The 17,612-nt window shown below is 40.8% G+C and overlaps 1 protein-coding gene across 1 annotated transcript; it reads right to left on the bottom strand.

Moving 5' to 3' along the window:
• Nucleotides 1-1,028: 1,028 nt before the first annotated feature.
• LOC131252598 (large ribosomal subunit protein uL10) lies at nucleotides 1,029-10,749 on the bottom strand. Its single transcript, XM_058253217.1, has 4 exons — nucleotides 10,271-10,749; nucleotides 10,101-10,169; nucleotides 1,422-1,913; nucleotides 1,029-1,311 (listed from the first exon to the last, which is right to left on the bottom strand). Exons 1-4 carry the CDS (start codon nucleotides 10,532-10,534, stop codon nucleotides 1,168-1,170), a joined length of 969 nt encoding a protein of 322 aa, XP_058109200.1. The 5' UTR covers nucleotides 10,535-10,749; the 3' UTR covers nucleotides 1,029-1,167.
• Between the last annotated feature and the right edge of the window lie 6,863 nt (nucleotides 10,750-17,612).

The raw sequence follows: 17,612 nt of genomic DNA, 5'->3' as shown, positions 1-17,612 counted from the left end.
AAGTTCTCACAAGAGCAGGTAGCATTCCTCTCTAATATTAATAAACACGGATCCCTAACAAGTTATTACTGTTAACTAAAGTGTCAAACAAACAAGGCCTTAAGTGTAAGCATTCACTAGCTTGAAAGAAAATAAAGATAGCAATAGCATCTCTTTTCATTGCTTAAAACTGCTTTGATTATGGGTTTTTGTTGAAGAACGTGTGAATTTTCAAATACCTATTCTAGATGCCCGGTGACAGGCCCCAACTTGAAAACAGACAGATTTCTCTCCAGAGAATATGAAAAAAAAAAAAAAAAACTGCTGCAAAGCATAGATTTCTCTCCAGAGAAAATGAATAAACCGCTGCAAAGCATAGATTTCTATTAAAGAGTGATAAATTGCTGAAAAGCATATTCAAGAGAACCGAGTGTAAGGCTTTTAGCATTCCCCAAAACCGGTTTTTGTGTAGGATGTAACTATGGCTTTATCCTACGAACCCACATCAGGAGGTGAGCTTGATGCCACTCGGTGCAACACAAATCGGTAGGTGAATGGAATGACACAGGGTGCACCAAATCCAAAAACCAATTCGAGATTAATTCCATATTGGAGCTCACACCATTTCTCTACTTACGTGAACTACGGTTTCTATCTTAAACTGGATGTCCAGCACGGCCACTTGGGAGGCCAATACCACCATTTACAATTAAAATATTAACTAGATATGAACCAGATATTAAAATATTAACTAGATATGAACTGGGACAGTTATTGACCAGGGACGGGTCCAACAGTCATGCCATGCCTCAGCTGTTGGGTTGGAGTAAAATGTGTCATGCAAAAAAGAAGCTAAAATCCAAAGTGGTAAACAAAGAAGAGAGGAGAACTTCAATTCCTGTGATTTGAATGAAATGATATGTTGACGAGATGGCGGTAACTTCATTGGGGTTGAAATCCCAAATCCAAGAGCGGTTGAAGTACTAAAAAAGAAGAGTATTCAAAGATTTGGCACACTCAACAACCTATCCACTTTAAAAAAAAAAAAAAAAAAAAAGCACATGTTCAGCAAAATATAACTAATAATGAAATTGCAATCCAACCCATAAAACTATTAGAAACCGAAAGTGAACTAAAATGTATCAAAATAGAACTCAAGCATTGCAACCTCAAAATCTAATAAGGCACTTAGTCAAAGAGACTGAAGCCCATATCATCATCTGATTCCTCTGCCGGCTCTTCTTTCTTCTCTTCTTCTGCAGCACAAGCTGCAGCTGGAGCAGCAGCTTCTCCAGCAGAAACTGGTGCAGCAACAGCAAACTTGCTTGGATCCTGCATCACCACACAATCAATCCGTCAGAACACAAAAGGCACTCTTCAGTATTACCATGGGAGAGGTGTTACAAAGACCCCACAAAATATATACATAAAAGCTAACCAACCTTCAAATATTCCTTCACTTTCTCTGCCTGCGGGAATGAATACTCAGTTGCCAGTGCAATGGCGAGAGCATTCTTGTAGGCATTTGCAAACATGTGGGGGGCGGATGCCAAAGTCGGGTAAGAAATGGCCAGAGACAATGCTGTCACCATGGAAACACCAATCGCAAACTTCTCAATCAGATCGTCCTCTGTGAGGTCCAGCACTTCTGGGCTAAAAACAGAGCCATTGTCATACACAGACAAGACGACAAGGCCATACGAGAAGGGCCTAATCCCAAGCTTTGCAAGCAAGGCAGCCTCAGAAGATCCCACCTTTTCCCCCTTTCTGATCAGCTCGACAGGGGTGATGATTTCAACAGTACCCTTGTTAATTTTGGTAGGGATGTTGAGCACCTGGAAGAACGAAGTCTGAGATGGGTCCAACCCTGTGTTGCCAGGTGGAACAATGACATCGATAGGAGCTACAAGTCCAACACGCGCAGGAGCTCCAACCTGATCAAAGAGAAGACAACACGAGATGCAAGGTGAAACTGTTAGATCTCATGGAGAGGTCGCATTATGTTACACCAACCAACTTGCACTCAAAATTCTCATGCAGTGTCATCAGAAGCTAACGATCACAGTATCATACAAGTGCATACAATAATCACATGCAGCGTCAACCGAAAAACAGAAAAACAAATACGATTATCACTATATCATACAAGTGCCAGTGCAAATGAGGCTCTGGAATGATAACATGTATAACTATTGCGTTAAGCCTATTGCAACAGTAATTGAACATGACAAAAGAGTCACAGATATGGTTTTCAGTGTTAGAAATCTTTAAGCAAGATGGTTCTTTACAATTAGAATCCCTAGTTTCAAAAAGCATGCAGCATTCATGCCATGGAGAATACTAAAATCTTTTTTTAAGAGTGAGAGAATGAAAATAATACTATGAAGGTTAAAATGAAAACAGCTCCCCTGCTCATGGCTTTACACCATCTTAGCAAGAGCATCTGCAATTTCATTAGACTATCCGTGTGGTCAAACAAAATGTTTGACCTGGAGGCTATAAGACAGATATCACTAAAAATAAAATGAGCTTCTAAGGCTCAGATTTGGGTAAAGAGGCCCAAAAAACTAAACATTTGGAGTCTCCTCTGAAAACTATGACACCAGAAATGCTCCACCAGAGAATTCTTAGAGCCTCCTTAAGAGGCTTCACCAAAGACACAGCCACCTCCGTCATATCTGAACGACTCTGTTATCTCTACAAAGGTTTATACTTTAAAACAAGAACAAGGCACCACAAGAATCTGTTGCATGAGGCATTTAGCATACAGAGATCGACCAAGAATATCTACGATTTGTAGAGTTTTGAGTTTGTAAAAGTGGAGTTGATGTCGGTTTTGAGAGTCTGCCTTCCAGCCCTGCGTCCCCAGCAGCGTCCCCAGCCCAGATTTCAGAATGGACCGAATCGGGCCCTCTGACTCTGTTTCAGGAGAACTTCCCCAGTGAAGTGTTAGATGTGGAACCCCTGCAAGTGTTTTGTCTCCCTCAGCAGCAAAACGATGGTACTTGTCCTCCTCGACAGGAGTCACAGGACACTCTTTCGGCATCTAGTTCGGAAGGGAAGAGTAGAGAGATTTTCAATGAAATTTATAACAAGAAGTGGATAAGAGATGCGATCGGACATGTCGGGCGAGCTCTCGGTTTATCCTTTGGGAACAAACCTGGAGACTACATAAGTTTATTCCGGTTTATTGAAAACCGAGGCAGACCTCTATCACCTACCAGATCCCCTTCTAAGCCGGCTCAGCGGTCTTCCAACAGAGAATTGCTTCGCCTCCAAACAAGCCTAGCACCATCGTCTTCTTCGGCATGTCGTCGTGGTCGAAAGGGAGCCCGGGGTAGCAATGTTCCCCAATGATTATTTTCTCTTGGAATGTAAGGGGGATGGGTTACTTTCAAAAGAGGGGGATCATTAAGGATTCCATCAGTAGAAGGAACACGAACATTGTCTGTCTCCAGGAAACTAAAGCGCCCGGGTTCTCTGACAAGCTGATGAAGTCGATTTGGAGAGCTTCTGATGTTAATCGTGTTACGCGGGACGTTGTGGGCTCGTCGGGTGGAATTCTGGTTGCCTGGAAATCCTCCCTCTGGGATTTGCAATCTTCATTCATCGGACATTTCTTAGTCTCCGTCATTCTCCAAGCTAAGTCATCCAACTTCTGTTGTGACATTATTGCTATTTATGGTCCTAATGATGATTCTCTCAGGTCTTCTTTTTGAGACGAACTGACTTCCTCAAGTCATTCCTTTCCAGGTCCTACCTGTTACGTAGGAGATTTTAATGTCATCCGTTTCACGGACGAACACTCTCGGTAGAGGAGAACTTTGCCCGCGATGCTCCAATTCTCTGATTGGATCCAAGCTAAGGTGCTCATCGATCTTCCTATGTCAGGGGCCTCTTATACTTGGTCCAACTGCCGCAGGTCTCCCATTCTTTCGCAATTGGACAAGTTTTTGATTTCGCCGGATTGGCTAGAGGCTTTTCCTATAGCTTATCAGGTCGCCCTCCCCAGAACAACTTCTGATCACTGCCCGATTATCCTCTCCATGGAAAAAGTCGATTGGGGCCCTAAGCCCTTTAAATTCAACCCAGCGTGGATCCATGTCTATGGCTTTCAGGAAAAAGTGGTTGAGTGGTGGAGCTCTTTCCAGATAGAAGGGTTCACTGGCCATAGACTGTCGTGCAAGCTCAGACTCCTCAAAGGAAAAATCAAGGATTGGAGAGTCAATGAGTTCAGTAAAAGAGAGAAAGAGACTGAGACTCTTTTGGCAAAACTTCAGCAAATCGACGTTTCTAATGAAGGCGAGGAGATTCCGATCAAATCGTTAGCCAGACGCATCCAAATTATCCAGTCTTTATCAGCTCGAGCTCTGGAAGATGAAGTCAACTGGAAGGTCCGATCTAGAGTGAAGTGGCTCAAAGAAGGCGATAGAAACACCAAATATTTCCCCAACATAGCCAATTTCAGGGCCCGCCGTAAAGCCATTCACAACATCAGGGTCGATGATAGGTTAATAAAAGATAAAGATGAGATTGCGGAATGTGCCATAGATCATTTTCAATCCATTCTCTCATCCGACGGTTGGTCTAGACCGCGCCTCGATGGGATAGCCTTTTCTACTATACAAAGATCGGAAGCAGATATGCTGGAGGCTCCCTTCACTACTGAAGAAGCTAAAGCGGCAGTTTTTGCTTTATCTGGGGATAAAGCTCTAGGGCCAGATGGCTTTACTATGTCCTTTTTCCAGGTGTTTTGGGAAATGGTTCAATTAGACATTATGGACTTCCTTCATGAGTTTCGCGAGAGGGAGAAGCTCTCCAAGAGACTTGGTGCTTCATTTATATCTCTCATACCTAAAGTTTCAGGTGCGTCTTCCTTTTTGAAATTCAGGCCCATCAGCCTCGTTGGCAATCCCTACAAAATCCTAGCTAGAATCCTCTCTTCTAGACTAGCTACTGTTATGGGGAGCCTCATTTCTAAAAATCAAAATGCATTCATAAAAGGGAGACAAATTATTGATGGGGCGTTGATTGCCAATGAATGCCTGCATTCCTCCCACAGATCCGGAAGAAATACTATCTTTCACAAGCTCGATATCGAAAAGGCATATGACCATGTTGAATGGGAGTTCCTGCAGTATATGATGACGCGTATGGGATTTGGGGACAGATGGAGAAGATGGATCAGCTCGTGCGTCGACTCTGTGCACTTCTCTATCCTCTTAAATGGTACTCCTCACGGCTTTTTCCCGGCATCTAGAGGTCTTCGCCAAGGGGATCCTCTCTCCCCCCTTCTGTTCCTTCTGATTGGAGAGGCTTTATCTCAAACGATTCTCAGAGAGCACGCTGTGGGGCTGTATAGAGGTGCTTTCGTCGCTGATACGGTCTATCCTATATCTCACATTCAATTTGCTGATGACACCCTAATTATGATCAAGGCTGACGACTCTTCTGTTTCAAACCTTCATACGACTCTTCGTTGCTTTGAGGCAGTCTCAAGCCTTAAGATCAACATCGCCAAATCTAAGTTGTATGGTGTCAATTTGTCGGACCAGGCCCTGGCGGAGTATGCAGTCACTCTGGGATGCTCTTCGGCCTCCTTCCCTACCACGTTTGTCGGCCTTTCACTCACTCTTGGTTTCCCTCCCTTGGAGATGTGGGATAAAATAGTTGCCAAATTTCACAACAAACTAGCAACGTGGCAATGTCGATATTTGTCGCTAGGAGGTCAAATCACATTACTTAAAGCGGCACTGTCCAATCTTCTTCTCTATTATATGTCCCTTTTCAAATGCCCGGCTGCTGTATTGAATCGCATTGATGCGCTCAAGACGAATTTCCTTTGGTGCGGCAAGGATAACCACAGGAAATCCCATTTAATGGACTGGAAGGAAGTCTGCTCTCAGTTCAGGAACGGGGGTGCTAACATAAAGAATCTCAAGATTATGAATGCGGCTCTCTTCTAGGTAAGTGGATTTGGCGTTTGGGCAATGAATCTGAAGCTATGTGGAATATCATCGTCAAAAGGAAATACGGATTTGATGCAGCTGGCTGGTGGACAAAAACACCTCCTCCTACAAAGCTTCCTTTATCTGGAAAGGCATCCTTCGCCACAAAGCTAAGGTGCAGTCTTACATATGTTTCAGTCTGGGGAATGGCTTGAGAATCCAGTTCTGGGAAGATCAGTGGATGGGCGACAGTACCTTGAGAAGCAGATTTCCAGGCATTTACTGTATTGCGGCAAATAAAGAAAGTTCAATTGCCAACAACTATTCCTTCTCGAAAAACAGTGGGGGCTAGGAAATTAACTGTGTTAGGAACCTGTGGGACTGGGAGGTAGACGAATATGTAGACCTCCTTCAAAGTCTTTCCTCTATTTCTTTGGGTATCTCCTCCCCTGACAAGCTGATTTGGAATCGTCACAGGTCCGGCAACTTTTCTGTTAAATCTTTCTATGCGGCTTTACTCCCCACTCCTGCTCCCATTTCATAGATCTGTCCGTTCATCTGGAAATATGTTTCGGCTGGCTCGCTGCTATGAACCGGATCCTTACGATCGATAACCTTTGGAAGCGAGGGATGCAGATTGTCAATATTTGTCGCTGTTGCATGCGTAGTGAAGATACAGTCGATCATCTTTTCGTTCATTGCCCCTTTATCAGTCTTATTTTCTGGGACTTCTGGCTCCGGTTCAACTTTACGAGTTACTGTCCTAATACTGTCGCCTCCTTGCTTGCAACGTGGCATGGCCATAAAATAGGCAAAGTGAAATCTAGAATCTAGAGAATGGCGATTATTGCCATTTGGTGGGCTGTTTAGATGGAAAGGAATGATAGAGTCTTTAATGACTTGCAAGCTATGCCTAAATCAGTGGGTTCCTATGCGAAAAAGTTGATTGCTGAATGGGTGTCGTATGTTATGGGTTAAAAAGACTTTAATCTTATTTTCTTAGGTCTCTAGTTTTGCCTAGTGGCTGCTATCTCAGCAGCCCTCTTTGTATTCTCTTCTTTTTCTAATGAATTTGCCTCGTTGCTTTCAAAACAAAAAAAACAAAAAAAAAAAAAAAGTGGAGTTGATGTTTTAGTGATCCAGTCCATCCACAGTGTACAGTAGTAAGTGTTGTCTGTGCCATATGATTGACAATGTGTCATATCAAATCGTACACCCACATAGCAAATCTTAAATAATCGTATGATTATTCTATCAAATTGTACGATAATGTAGAATTGCATAAATGGGCCCAAAATTACATTTAAAAAAATCAAAATCTCTACTCTTATTCAATTTTTTTTCTTTCTTTTTATCCCTTTGCTAATAAAAGATGAAAAAAATCTTGCTAATAAAATATAAAAAAGTCGGTCCCTGTTCTTTATCATTTTTTCTTCTTTCTTTTATCCACTTTATCTTCTTTTTTACCCCTTCTACAATTTTACAATTCTACACATGATATGCATACTGTATAGCATAATATTCAATTGCTTTTTGTGGTGTATATTTGATGGGAAATGGATTATCGATGGTTTTAATTTGTTTTGAATTTTTTGTATTTTTTCAGGTGCTTTCAATTGTTTTAAGAAATCAAAAAACAAAAGCTTACAATTTACGAAACAATTTGAGATTCGAAATAATTCAACCCTTAATATGATATGCGATCATAACGGTTTTGAAGACATTGCCAGTAATCATTAAATGTTGAGGCAGTCTCTTTTTCAACCAACTACATGCTTTTTTCTTCTTCTTTGTTAAGCAAATAACATAGATTTTATTAATGAAAATCAGAAAGGGTCAAGTTTCAGCCTATTTGGTTTAACATTTGAAAGGCCTAGATTGTGGAACCTCGGGTACCACTTGTAAAAATGGAAAACAGGAACAAATTGTAAATATTTTCTATCATCTGACTAGTAACTACCACTACCTGTAAGGATATGTGCCCTAGCTAAGCTTTGTATTAGGTGGAGGTGCAACTCAGGCAGGTCGGGTTGGGTTGAGACTCAAATCAAGCCCAACCCAAGCTCAAGAGTCATCCCAAGGCCTAACCCAACCCAGACCCAACCATGATATTGAATAATCAACTCTTACAAAATTTAGGTTGGGTTAACACCTGCAACTAGTCTATTAACACAATTATTTGAAAAAAAAAAATCTAACCATCAAATAGCATCATTAGCATAACATCAATAACTGTGAAAATAACATTAGCAAAATATCTTTAATCACTACTCATAAACAAATAAAACCATACAATTAGATGATAAAACTCCTAATGTTTAGAGAGTCTATTCAAGTTAAACTGGACTACTTGCTACTCAGAATGCAGGCCACAGGGCAATTCCAATCATGAACCCTATCTTCCATGCATAGACAGTTCCAAACATGAACATTATATAGCATAAACACAGCATGCACAATTCTCATGAACCTTATTTCCATGCAGGCCATGATTTAAAGTTCATAGCATGTACGTTTGACATAAAAATAGCATCATATATAGAGTGCAAGTACCTGGGTCGGTTGGGATCAGGTTCATGTTATGCCAAAACAAGTACATAACAGTAACGGTTTTACCATTACATGTTACAGGGGTGAAATGGGCATAACGGCCACTACAGAAAGAATGACCCATAATGGTCCCATTACAGCCCTGTAATGGTCCCAAAACAGATTTTTCAAAAAAAAAAAAAAAAAACAGAGCGATACAGACGCCATAACGGCCAAACAGTAACAGTAACAGTAACAGCGGTAACCATTATGGCATTACCGTTATGGAATGCCTTTGTCAGGTTAAGAGTTTTCAGTACACGCCCAGCCCAACACATCCTAAAGTTCAGGTTGGACCATTAGGGTTCAGGTTGAGCAAAGCTAAGTTGCAGTAGTGAAATCAGGCAAAGGGTATTTGCATTAGGGTTTGCATCTGTAGGTCTTATAGGCTAGAATCCACATGGTCCCAGTTTCCCAATTTGGGCTTAGATTCCTTTTGACATGCAACAACAGTATAAATGCATACAATATTTCAAGGCCCGGCATATAAATCCATAGACTACTTCAAGGCCTAACAATCACCACACTGAATTAAGGTTGAGGTCCTATCCTCATAAGAAAAATTATATAATGTGTCACGTGTAGTTGCAAAAGTTATTGGCAGGTTTTCAATCCTGATAAGTGGGTAATGCAATTAGACTCTTAAAGGCTGAATTGATTATGGATCTTACAATATTCAGCAGTACTTGTAATACCAAGATTAGATCTCATGTAACAGTAAAAGAAGGAAGATATTAGGACTGAGCAGCAGTCAACATATCCCTAATCTACAACTAGATATCAGCAATGTCTACCATGACTGAAATTCAGCAACTTTGAAGAGTAAAAAAACATTTTCCTTCATTTTACAGTATGAATTGCTTCCCATTGGGCATGCATTGCCTATGGGAGGAGAAGAGCGGGGGAATGTTGTGATTACTAACATTGCTGCTATTAGGTTGTTTGATACCAATCCACAACAAGGATTAGAAACATGCTTTGGCATGACGCATGGTTTACAAGATGATACAACCATATCCCTCTTGGACAATACCAACACACATACAGACATGTACAAGTTTCAGACAATACTTGAAACCTTGAGCCACAACCATTTTATACTGATTTTTTCATTGCATCCATGGAGAAATTTGATGGCCTGATCTTCAAGAAAAAGATATGCGTCAGAATCAAGGATCTACTATTTCAATTCAGTTCCATCATGCCATTCCTTTTCTTCATCTGGACATGGGTGGAATTTCACACAAAAAAAGCTCGTGAATTGGAAAATTTTAAGTTTGTGTCATGTGTCCCACATAGAACAATAAGAAATACTACAGTAGTCCACATTAAATTTAAAATTTTCAAATATTGGTCATTGGGTATTTTCCAATCTAGGAGATTTGGGGGACATGGTCCATCCCCAGACATATCAATGGTCTAGATCCCCAAACAAAGGGCCCCGCTAATGAAAACCAACAGATATTGTTAGAAGAAATTAATGGATCCATACAAACAGGGGTACAATATGAATTGAAAACTACAACTGACTTTGAAAAGTGCATCAGCAACTTCTAAGAAAATGAGAAAAAAAACAATCCATACCTTGTATTTAGCAACCTCTTCGCTTACTTCCTTCAAATCACCCTTTGTGAAAATCAGCCCCACGTTGCCCTGCATTTACAATCAAACCAAACCAAAAAAAAAAAAATCATGATCCAGACAATAGAATCAAAAGACGAAAATACTCATAACCAAGAACAGAAATCACGCACCACGAGCAACGGTAGGAGATTAAGATAGGCCTTGTTCCCGGTCTTATCGGAATGCAACTTGATGGACCGCTTCATCATCGTGTTCTTCCCCATCAAAACGATTGAATCACCACGTAAACCCTTTCTGATGTTCTGGAGCTGATTGGACCCCACGTTGTCGGACGCGACGATCAGTACCTGACTGTACTGATCCAAGAGCTGGCAGAGCTTCACATTGTACAATTCCTTCTTGTTCATTTTCGATGCCTTGGCCTTCACCGCCATCTCTACCTCTCTCTCTTACTCTGATGAAATTCGAAAGAAAAACCCTAACCCTAACCCTAGAAATAGGAGAAAATCGTAGAAATGGGAGAAAATCGTAAAACTGAGAGGGCCAAGACGAAGCAGGGCGCTCGGTCAAGGCGGACAGCTGCGGCTGCTGTCTCTTTAACCTCAGATGTGTATGGTCTCTTCCTTTGTGGAGAAGGTAAAACCCTAACCCTAGATGGCGTATACTGATAAAGGCGCAGAGACATGGCTTTTATAGTCGAAGGTGGGTGGTAGCACGTTTTAGGGTTTACGTTTGAACGGCTGGGATTTTGCCTATTCGGATCAACCCAAATTTAAGTTCTCTGCAGCCACGGTGATATGTACGTGACATCCACGCCGTTCATAGTTTTCGCCGGCTCAATTAGGACATTTTATCTACTGAGCCTAAGGCCTATCAAAAACTCAGGTGGGCCACATCACGGAAAACGGTGCCATTAGAAGCTTCTACGCGCCCACCGAAGTTTTGGATCGAGCTAGAATTTCCTTTTCTTCCTTTGGACTCGCCTTGTGAACGGTTTGGATGGTTTTAAAACATCACGGTGGGCGCCAGAAAGTTTCAATGGTGGGTGTCTCCATTGCCATGTTTCCCTGTGGTGTGGCCCTTTTGAGTTGTTGATCTGAATGGGTTCTTGGCAATTCAAACCAACACGATCTGCCACAAATGATGGACGGAGTGGATTTTACACACACATTAAAGTGGGCCCCACGGAGCTTTTTGTTGCGCTGGCTCGTGTGGGAAATTCGTGTCAGCTTGGGATGGGTATTACTGGGCTGGATTCCAACATTCTAGGCCCAATAGAGTAACGGACCGGCTGGTAGCTTGGAGGCTCACTAGACAATGGTGAGAGAAGTGCTCGCTGTACACATGTCAGAACTGGGACCCGAGATTTGGGTCCCACCATTCATCAGAGGAGCCAATTATATGAGAAAAATGGACGGCCAGAAAATTTCAGTGCATACGCATGGCTAGGGACGCGGATTTCGCAAGGATGCTGGGTGGGGCCCACCACCATGTTTTTGGGAAATATAGTGCGATTTATCCATTTGGCGAGCTCATCCTAGGACAAGACCAACAAAGAGGTGGATACAAGACTCAAGTGGGCCACACAAGAGGAAACCGTGGGGATTCAGTGAGAACTGTTGAAACATTCTTATGACCATAAAAGCTTTGTTTCATGCTATTTAAAAATAAATAAATTCACTTCATCCCTGTGGTAATGACCTTATAAAGGGTTTGGATGACATATAAATATCAAGGTGGAGCCCAGGAAGGTTTCAACAGTAGGTATTTCTGTTCCCAATTTTCCCTCTGGTGTGGTCCACTTTAGTTTTGGATCCAACTCGTTTTTGGTCGCTTGTCCTAAAATGAGCTTGCCAAACGGATCAACAGAGTATATTTCCCACAAACATGGTGGTGGGCCCTACCCAGCATCCTTGCGCAGGTACTTTCTGCCAAAGGCTTTCGCAGGAAATCCACGCCCCATGGCTAGCCTGGTGACTAGGACGAGTCATCGTGTCAATGTGCGGCACGTATCTTACAACGAAATGATTCATGGGGCATGTTCTAGGATAATCAATATGCATCGTCTATTTCTTTAGCCATTGATCACATCATTAAGATCACCCAATCCAACCGTTGCTTGAGAAAGATGGGAAATTAAAGGTGGCCCACGTGATGAACTACCTGCAAAAATATTTAGTAGTCATTGGCGTGCTTACAGCCACACTTCTTTTTGTGGAAGTTGAAAAAAAAGAGTGGATGGTTGGTTTTTAAAGGAGTCGAAAGCACCTCATGTTGCAAAAATATTGATTTTAATAAAAAATATTTTAATAATAAAATATAATATAATATAAAAAGTTGTTTTGAAAAAACACTTTTCTATGGGTTTTTTGGGAATAGTCCCACATGAAAAAGAGGAGAAAAACCTGTTGTTTATATGAAGGATGTGGAGTATTATAATATTTACCTACCTAGTCCGTGGACTATGGACCTTGCGTGTTCCAGTGCGTACGCGCGCGCGCTCGGGCTCGGGCTCGGGCTTGGGCTCGGGCTCGGTCTCGGACTTGGACTCGGACTTGGGCGCAGTCTCGGGCTCGGGCTCGGTGCGAGGGCGTGGGCATGTGAGGCAGTGTGGCTGTAGAGGCGTTAGTGGTAGAGAGACTAAAGGACTGAGAGAGAGATCTCTCAGTATAAATAGAGGGACTGAAAAGAGCTGTTGCAGCAGAAACTATAACAGCTGAGCCATTAGTGCAGGGTCCAGCTGTAACTGCTGCATGGCTAGCCCAACAGCTAGAAAACGGCTAGCTGTTGTCTCACAACAGTCAGCATGCAGCAGCTTGATGGTCCATGCACAACAGTCAGAAAACGGCCATAAAACGGCTAGTTTTCCAACAGCCAGAAATGGCTTAATGGAATTTAAGTCTCTGGACCATAACCCCCTAGCCACCATAGCCTATAAAAGGAGGACCTGGATGGGTTTCCAAACCATCTCAACTCACTCCAGCAAACTCATACGAACTGAGACAGCCGGCCCCTCTCCACTCATATATTCTAGTGTTTCCAGCAACATAGTAAGGCTTAAATCTTAGCTTGAAGAACTGACCAGCGGTGTGGTCTAGAATGTTTCAACTGAACCAGTAGCTGAAGATTTGAACTGACATGTGCAAAAGTTTTTCTCTTCTTTTCTTCTTCTTTTTGGATTTTTTCCTTTATACTGTAATACTGCCAGAAAGTGCGTAATTGAGTTCCATTTGGTGGCCCTTCGTGTTTGCTGAATGCAGACCCACACTAGGCTCGTCGTATCCTCGAAGCTATTTGCCCGTAACCTACCAGCTTACTCAATTCACTTGAGTAGGGGCAAATAATGCTTTCAGGAGAGCGTTTCAGACGTGCTTCAGCCTGTCCTGATTTCTGATTATTTTGCATTTTTCGGTTTCCACATTATACAGAAATACATTAATCTGTATAAAATCTAACAATCGTAAAGCGTTATTTTACTGATAGAAGCCGATAGTGTTTCATCCATCAAGTTGATGAATCAAGACTTGATACGTCTTGATCGGTTCGATGGAACCAATTTTACAAGATGGCAAGATAAGCTGAAATTTCTCCTAACAAAGCTGAAGATCTATTACATATTAGATCCAAATTTACAAACACTACCTGAAGCATCTGATAACGACACACCTGAACAAGTAGCTGCCCGCACCAAAAGAGTCAAAGACGAACTCTTATGTCGAGGACACATTCTGAATGCTCTCTCCGGCCACATGTACGATCTGTACCAACAGACATCATCAGGAAAGGAGATCTGGGCCGCTCTGGAATTCAAATACAAGGCTGAAGAAGAAGGTACCAACAAGTTTCTCATCGCCAAGTATTTTCACTTCAGCATGGTAGATAATAAACCATTGCTACCCCAAATCCAATAATTGCAGCTAATAGTAAACAAAATCAAAGCGATAAAAACCGATCTTCCTAAATCATTTCAAGTCGGGGCTAAAATCACCAAATTGCCACCGATGTGGAAAGACTATAGAAAGAAATTGCTGCATAAAATCGAGGACTATACACTGGAACAAATCCAGAAACACCTCAGGATTGAGGAAGAATCCCGTAACCACGATAGAAAAAATGATAACGGGAATACCTCGTCTAAGGTACATGTTATAGAAAACACTAATAACAAATATCCCGAGAAGGACGATTCCCTGAAACCTAATAAAGAAAAATTCAAGAAGAATACCCAAAAGAAAAATGAAAAGTTCAAGGGCCCATGTCATGTCTGTGGAAAAATCGGGCACTATACTCGAGTATGCTACTATCGCAAATCTAAAAAAGAGGCAAGTGCAGTAGAAGAAGGCGATATCGTGGCTATGATCACTGAGGTGAATACCATCCAAGGCAAAGTTCCAGGTTGGTGGTATGATACTGCCGCTACTGTACACGTGTTCTACAACAAATCAACCTTCAAAACCTATGAGGAATTCACCGATGGTCAAGAAGTCCAAATGGGTAATGAAGTCTGATCGAAGGTCGTCGGCAAAGGAACTGTCGAACTGATATTCACATCTGGAAAGAAAGTGATTCTAACTAATGTACTGCACGTCCCAGACATGAGGCAAAACTTAGTTTTTGGGAATCTTCTGGGAAAACTAGGCATGCGGGTGGTGTATGAGTCAGATAAACTAATTCTATCCAAAAATGAGAATTTTGTCGAAAATGGATATGCTTATAACGGAATGGTTAAGTTTTCTCTGAATGAAAGTAGCACTTGCGTATATGGTTGAATCCGCTGGACTATGGCATGATAGACTAGCCCATATAGGGTATAATACGTTGAAGTTCATGGCTAAGAATGGTTTAATCTCATACACAGATAATGAAACCGGAAAATGTGAAGTATGCATAAGATCCAAAATGACAAAGAAACCTTTTTCTAAGTTTTGAAAAATCGTCTCAAATATTGGATCTTGTGCATAGTGATATCTGTGAGTTAAACGGCATTCTTACTCGTGGAGGTAAACGGTACTTCATAACCTTTATAGATGATTGCTCTAGGTATGTGTATGTATACCTATTAAAAAGTAAAGATGAAGCATTAAACATGTTTAAAATATATAAAGCAGAAGTAGAGAATCAACTGAATAAGAAAATAAAAATTCTCCGTAGCGATAGAGGAGGAGAATACTTCTCCAATGAATTCGATAACTTCTGTGAAGAACATGGACTAATACATCAATGTACAGCGCCATACACACATCAACAAAATGGTATAGCTGAAAGGAAGAATATAATATTAGTAGAAATGGTCAACTCAATGCTGATAAGAGCAAAGTTGCCACTAAGTCTATGGGGAGAGGCACTGCTTGCAGCATGCCATATAATAAACAAAATTCCATCTAAAAAATATAAAATATCTCCATATGAAACATGGAGAGGTAGAAAACCTAACATAGGATATCTAAAAGTGTGGGGGTGTCTTGCATATTGCAGAACCCCTGATTCAAAAAGAACTAAGTTAGGACCAAGAGCTATTAAGTGCGCCTTCGTAGGGTATGCATAAAATAGTAAAGCTTATAGACTTCTAGACATAGAGTCTAATGCAATAATAGAATCAAGAGATGTTGAGTTCTTTAAAAACTCACTATCCTTGGAGTCAAAGGATAACGAAATCTAAACTCCTAATAGAGAACCAGATAGCACAGCTCCACAGATGGTGGAAGCTCCAATTGAGCCTCGTAAAAGTCAAAAGACAAGAATAGAGAAGAGTCTATGAGATGACTATATAGACTCACAACGTATCATTTTCCATCTTGTAGAAGGAGATAGAAAAAATGTTATAAAAAAAATACTTATAGTAATGACTATAGAAGATGATCTTAAAACATATAAAGAGGCCATATCCTCTAGAGACTCAGCTTTCTGGAAAGAAGCTATAAACGATAAAATGGAATCTATACTATCAAATCAAACATGGGAACTAGTTAACTTACCTCCAGGTTCTAGACCCATAGGTTGTAAGTGGGTATTTAGGAATAAATATCACACTGTTGGGACTATCCAAACCTTTAAAGCTCAACTAGTAGCTAAGGGTTTTAGACAAAAAGAATGGATAGATTACTTTGACACATACTCTCCTATAGCTAGGATAACATCTATTAGGATATTATTTGCGTTAGCTTCCATACATCATCTTCACATCCACCAAATGGATGTAAAGACTGCATTCCTGAATGGTGACCTCAACGAGGAGGTATACATGGAACAACCTTAAGAATTCATTCTACCAGGAAATGAAAATAAAGTATGTAGATTAGTCAAATCATTGTATGGATTAAAATAAGCACCAAAACAGTGGCATGAGAAGTTTGATTCCAAAATACTTTCTCATGGTTTCATGCATAATGTAGCTGACAAATGCATATATTCTAAAGTAGATGGTAGTTACATCATTATTATTTGTCTGTATGTTGATGACATGTTAATAATAAGTAATAAAATGGAAGGTGTAACTGAAACAAAAAGATTTCTATCTTCCATATTTAAAATGAAGGATCTTGGACAAGTTGATACCATTCTTGGTATCAAAGTTAAAAAATATTGTGGGGGTTATGTTTATATCAATCTCATTATATTGAGAAGATACTAAACAAGTTTAACCATCTAAATATAAAAGAAGCAAATACCTCATTTAATTCAAGTATCAAGCTAAAAGAAAATACTGTAAGAATAGTTGCACAATTAGAATATGCGAGTGCTATAGGGAGTCTTATGCATGCTATGCAATGCACTAGACCTGATATCGCATATGCTGTGAGTAAACCTAATAGGTTTACTAGTAACCCCAGTATTGAACACTGGAATGCAATAAGTAGAGTCATTAGTTACTTAAAAGCAACCAAAGACTTAGGACTATTCTATTCAGAGTTTCCTGCCGTATTGGAAGGATATACTGATGTGAGCTGGATATCGAGTGCAGGGGATAACAAGTCTACTGCAGGATGGGTATTCACCCTAAGAGGTGTAGCTGTATCTTGGGGATCCAAGAAACAGACTTGCATAACGCATTCGACTATGGAGTCTGAATTTATAGCCCTGGCTGCAACAGGCAAAGAGGCTGAGTGGCTAAGAGATCTTCTCTTAGAAATTCCTTGCTGTGTAAAGCCTATATCGGTTGTGTCACTACATTGTGATAGTGAAGCCACATTAGCTAGAGCCTATACCAGGACTTATAATGGTAAGTCTAGACATATTAGTCTTCGACATGATTATGTCAGACAATTGATTCGAGATGGAATCATTGTTATTTCTTATGTGAAATCAAGCAATAACCTGGCAGATTCTTTCACTAAACCTCTACCGAGAGAGGTAATAAAGGCTACATTTAGAGGGATAGGGTTGAAACTCTTCAACAAAAGTTCCACCAGTGATGGTAACCCAACCTAAAGTCAGAAAATCTCTAATTTTGGGTTTAATGGGTAAGAACAAGTCACTGATATGTGGAAAGTTTTTCAGCACTAAAATTATAAA

The sequence above is a fragment of the Magnolia sinica genome, chromosome 8 (genome assembly GCF_029962835.1).
Source record: "Magnolia sinica isolate HGM2019 chromosome 8, MsV1, whole genome shotgun sequence".
Classification (NCBI taxonomy): Eukaryota; Viridiplantae; Streptophyta; class Magnoliopsida; order Magnoliales; family Magnoliaceae; genus Magnolia; species Magnolia sinica.
The sequence above is the reverse complement of the archived record's forward strand: the minus strand, read 5'-3'. Positions and strand labels throughout refer to the sequence as shown.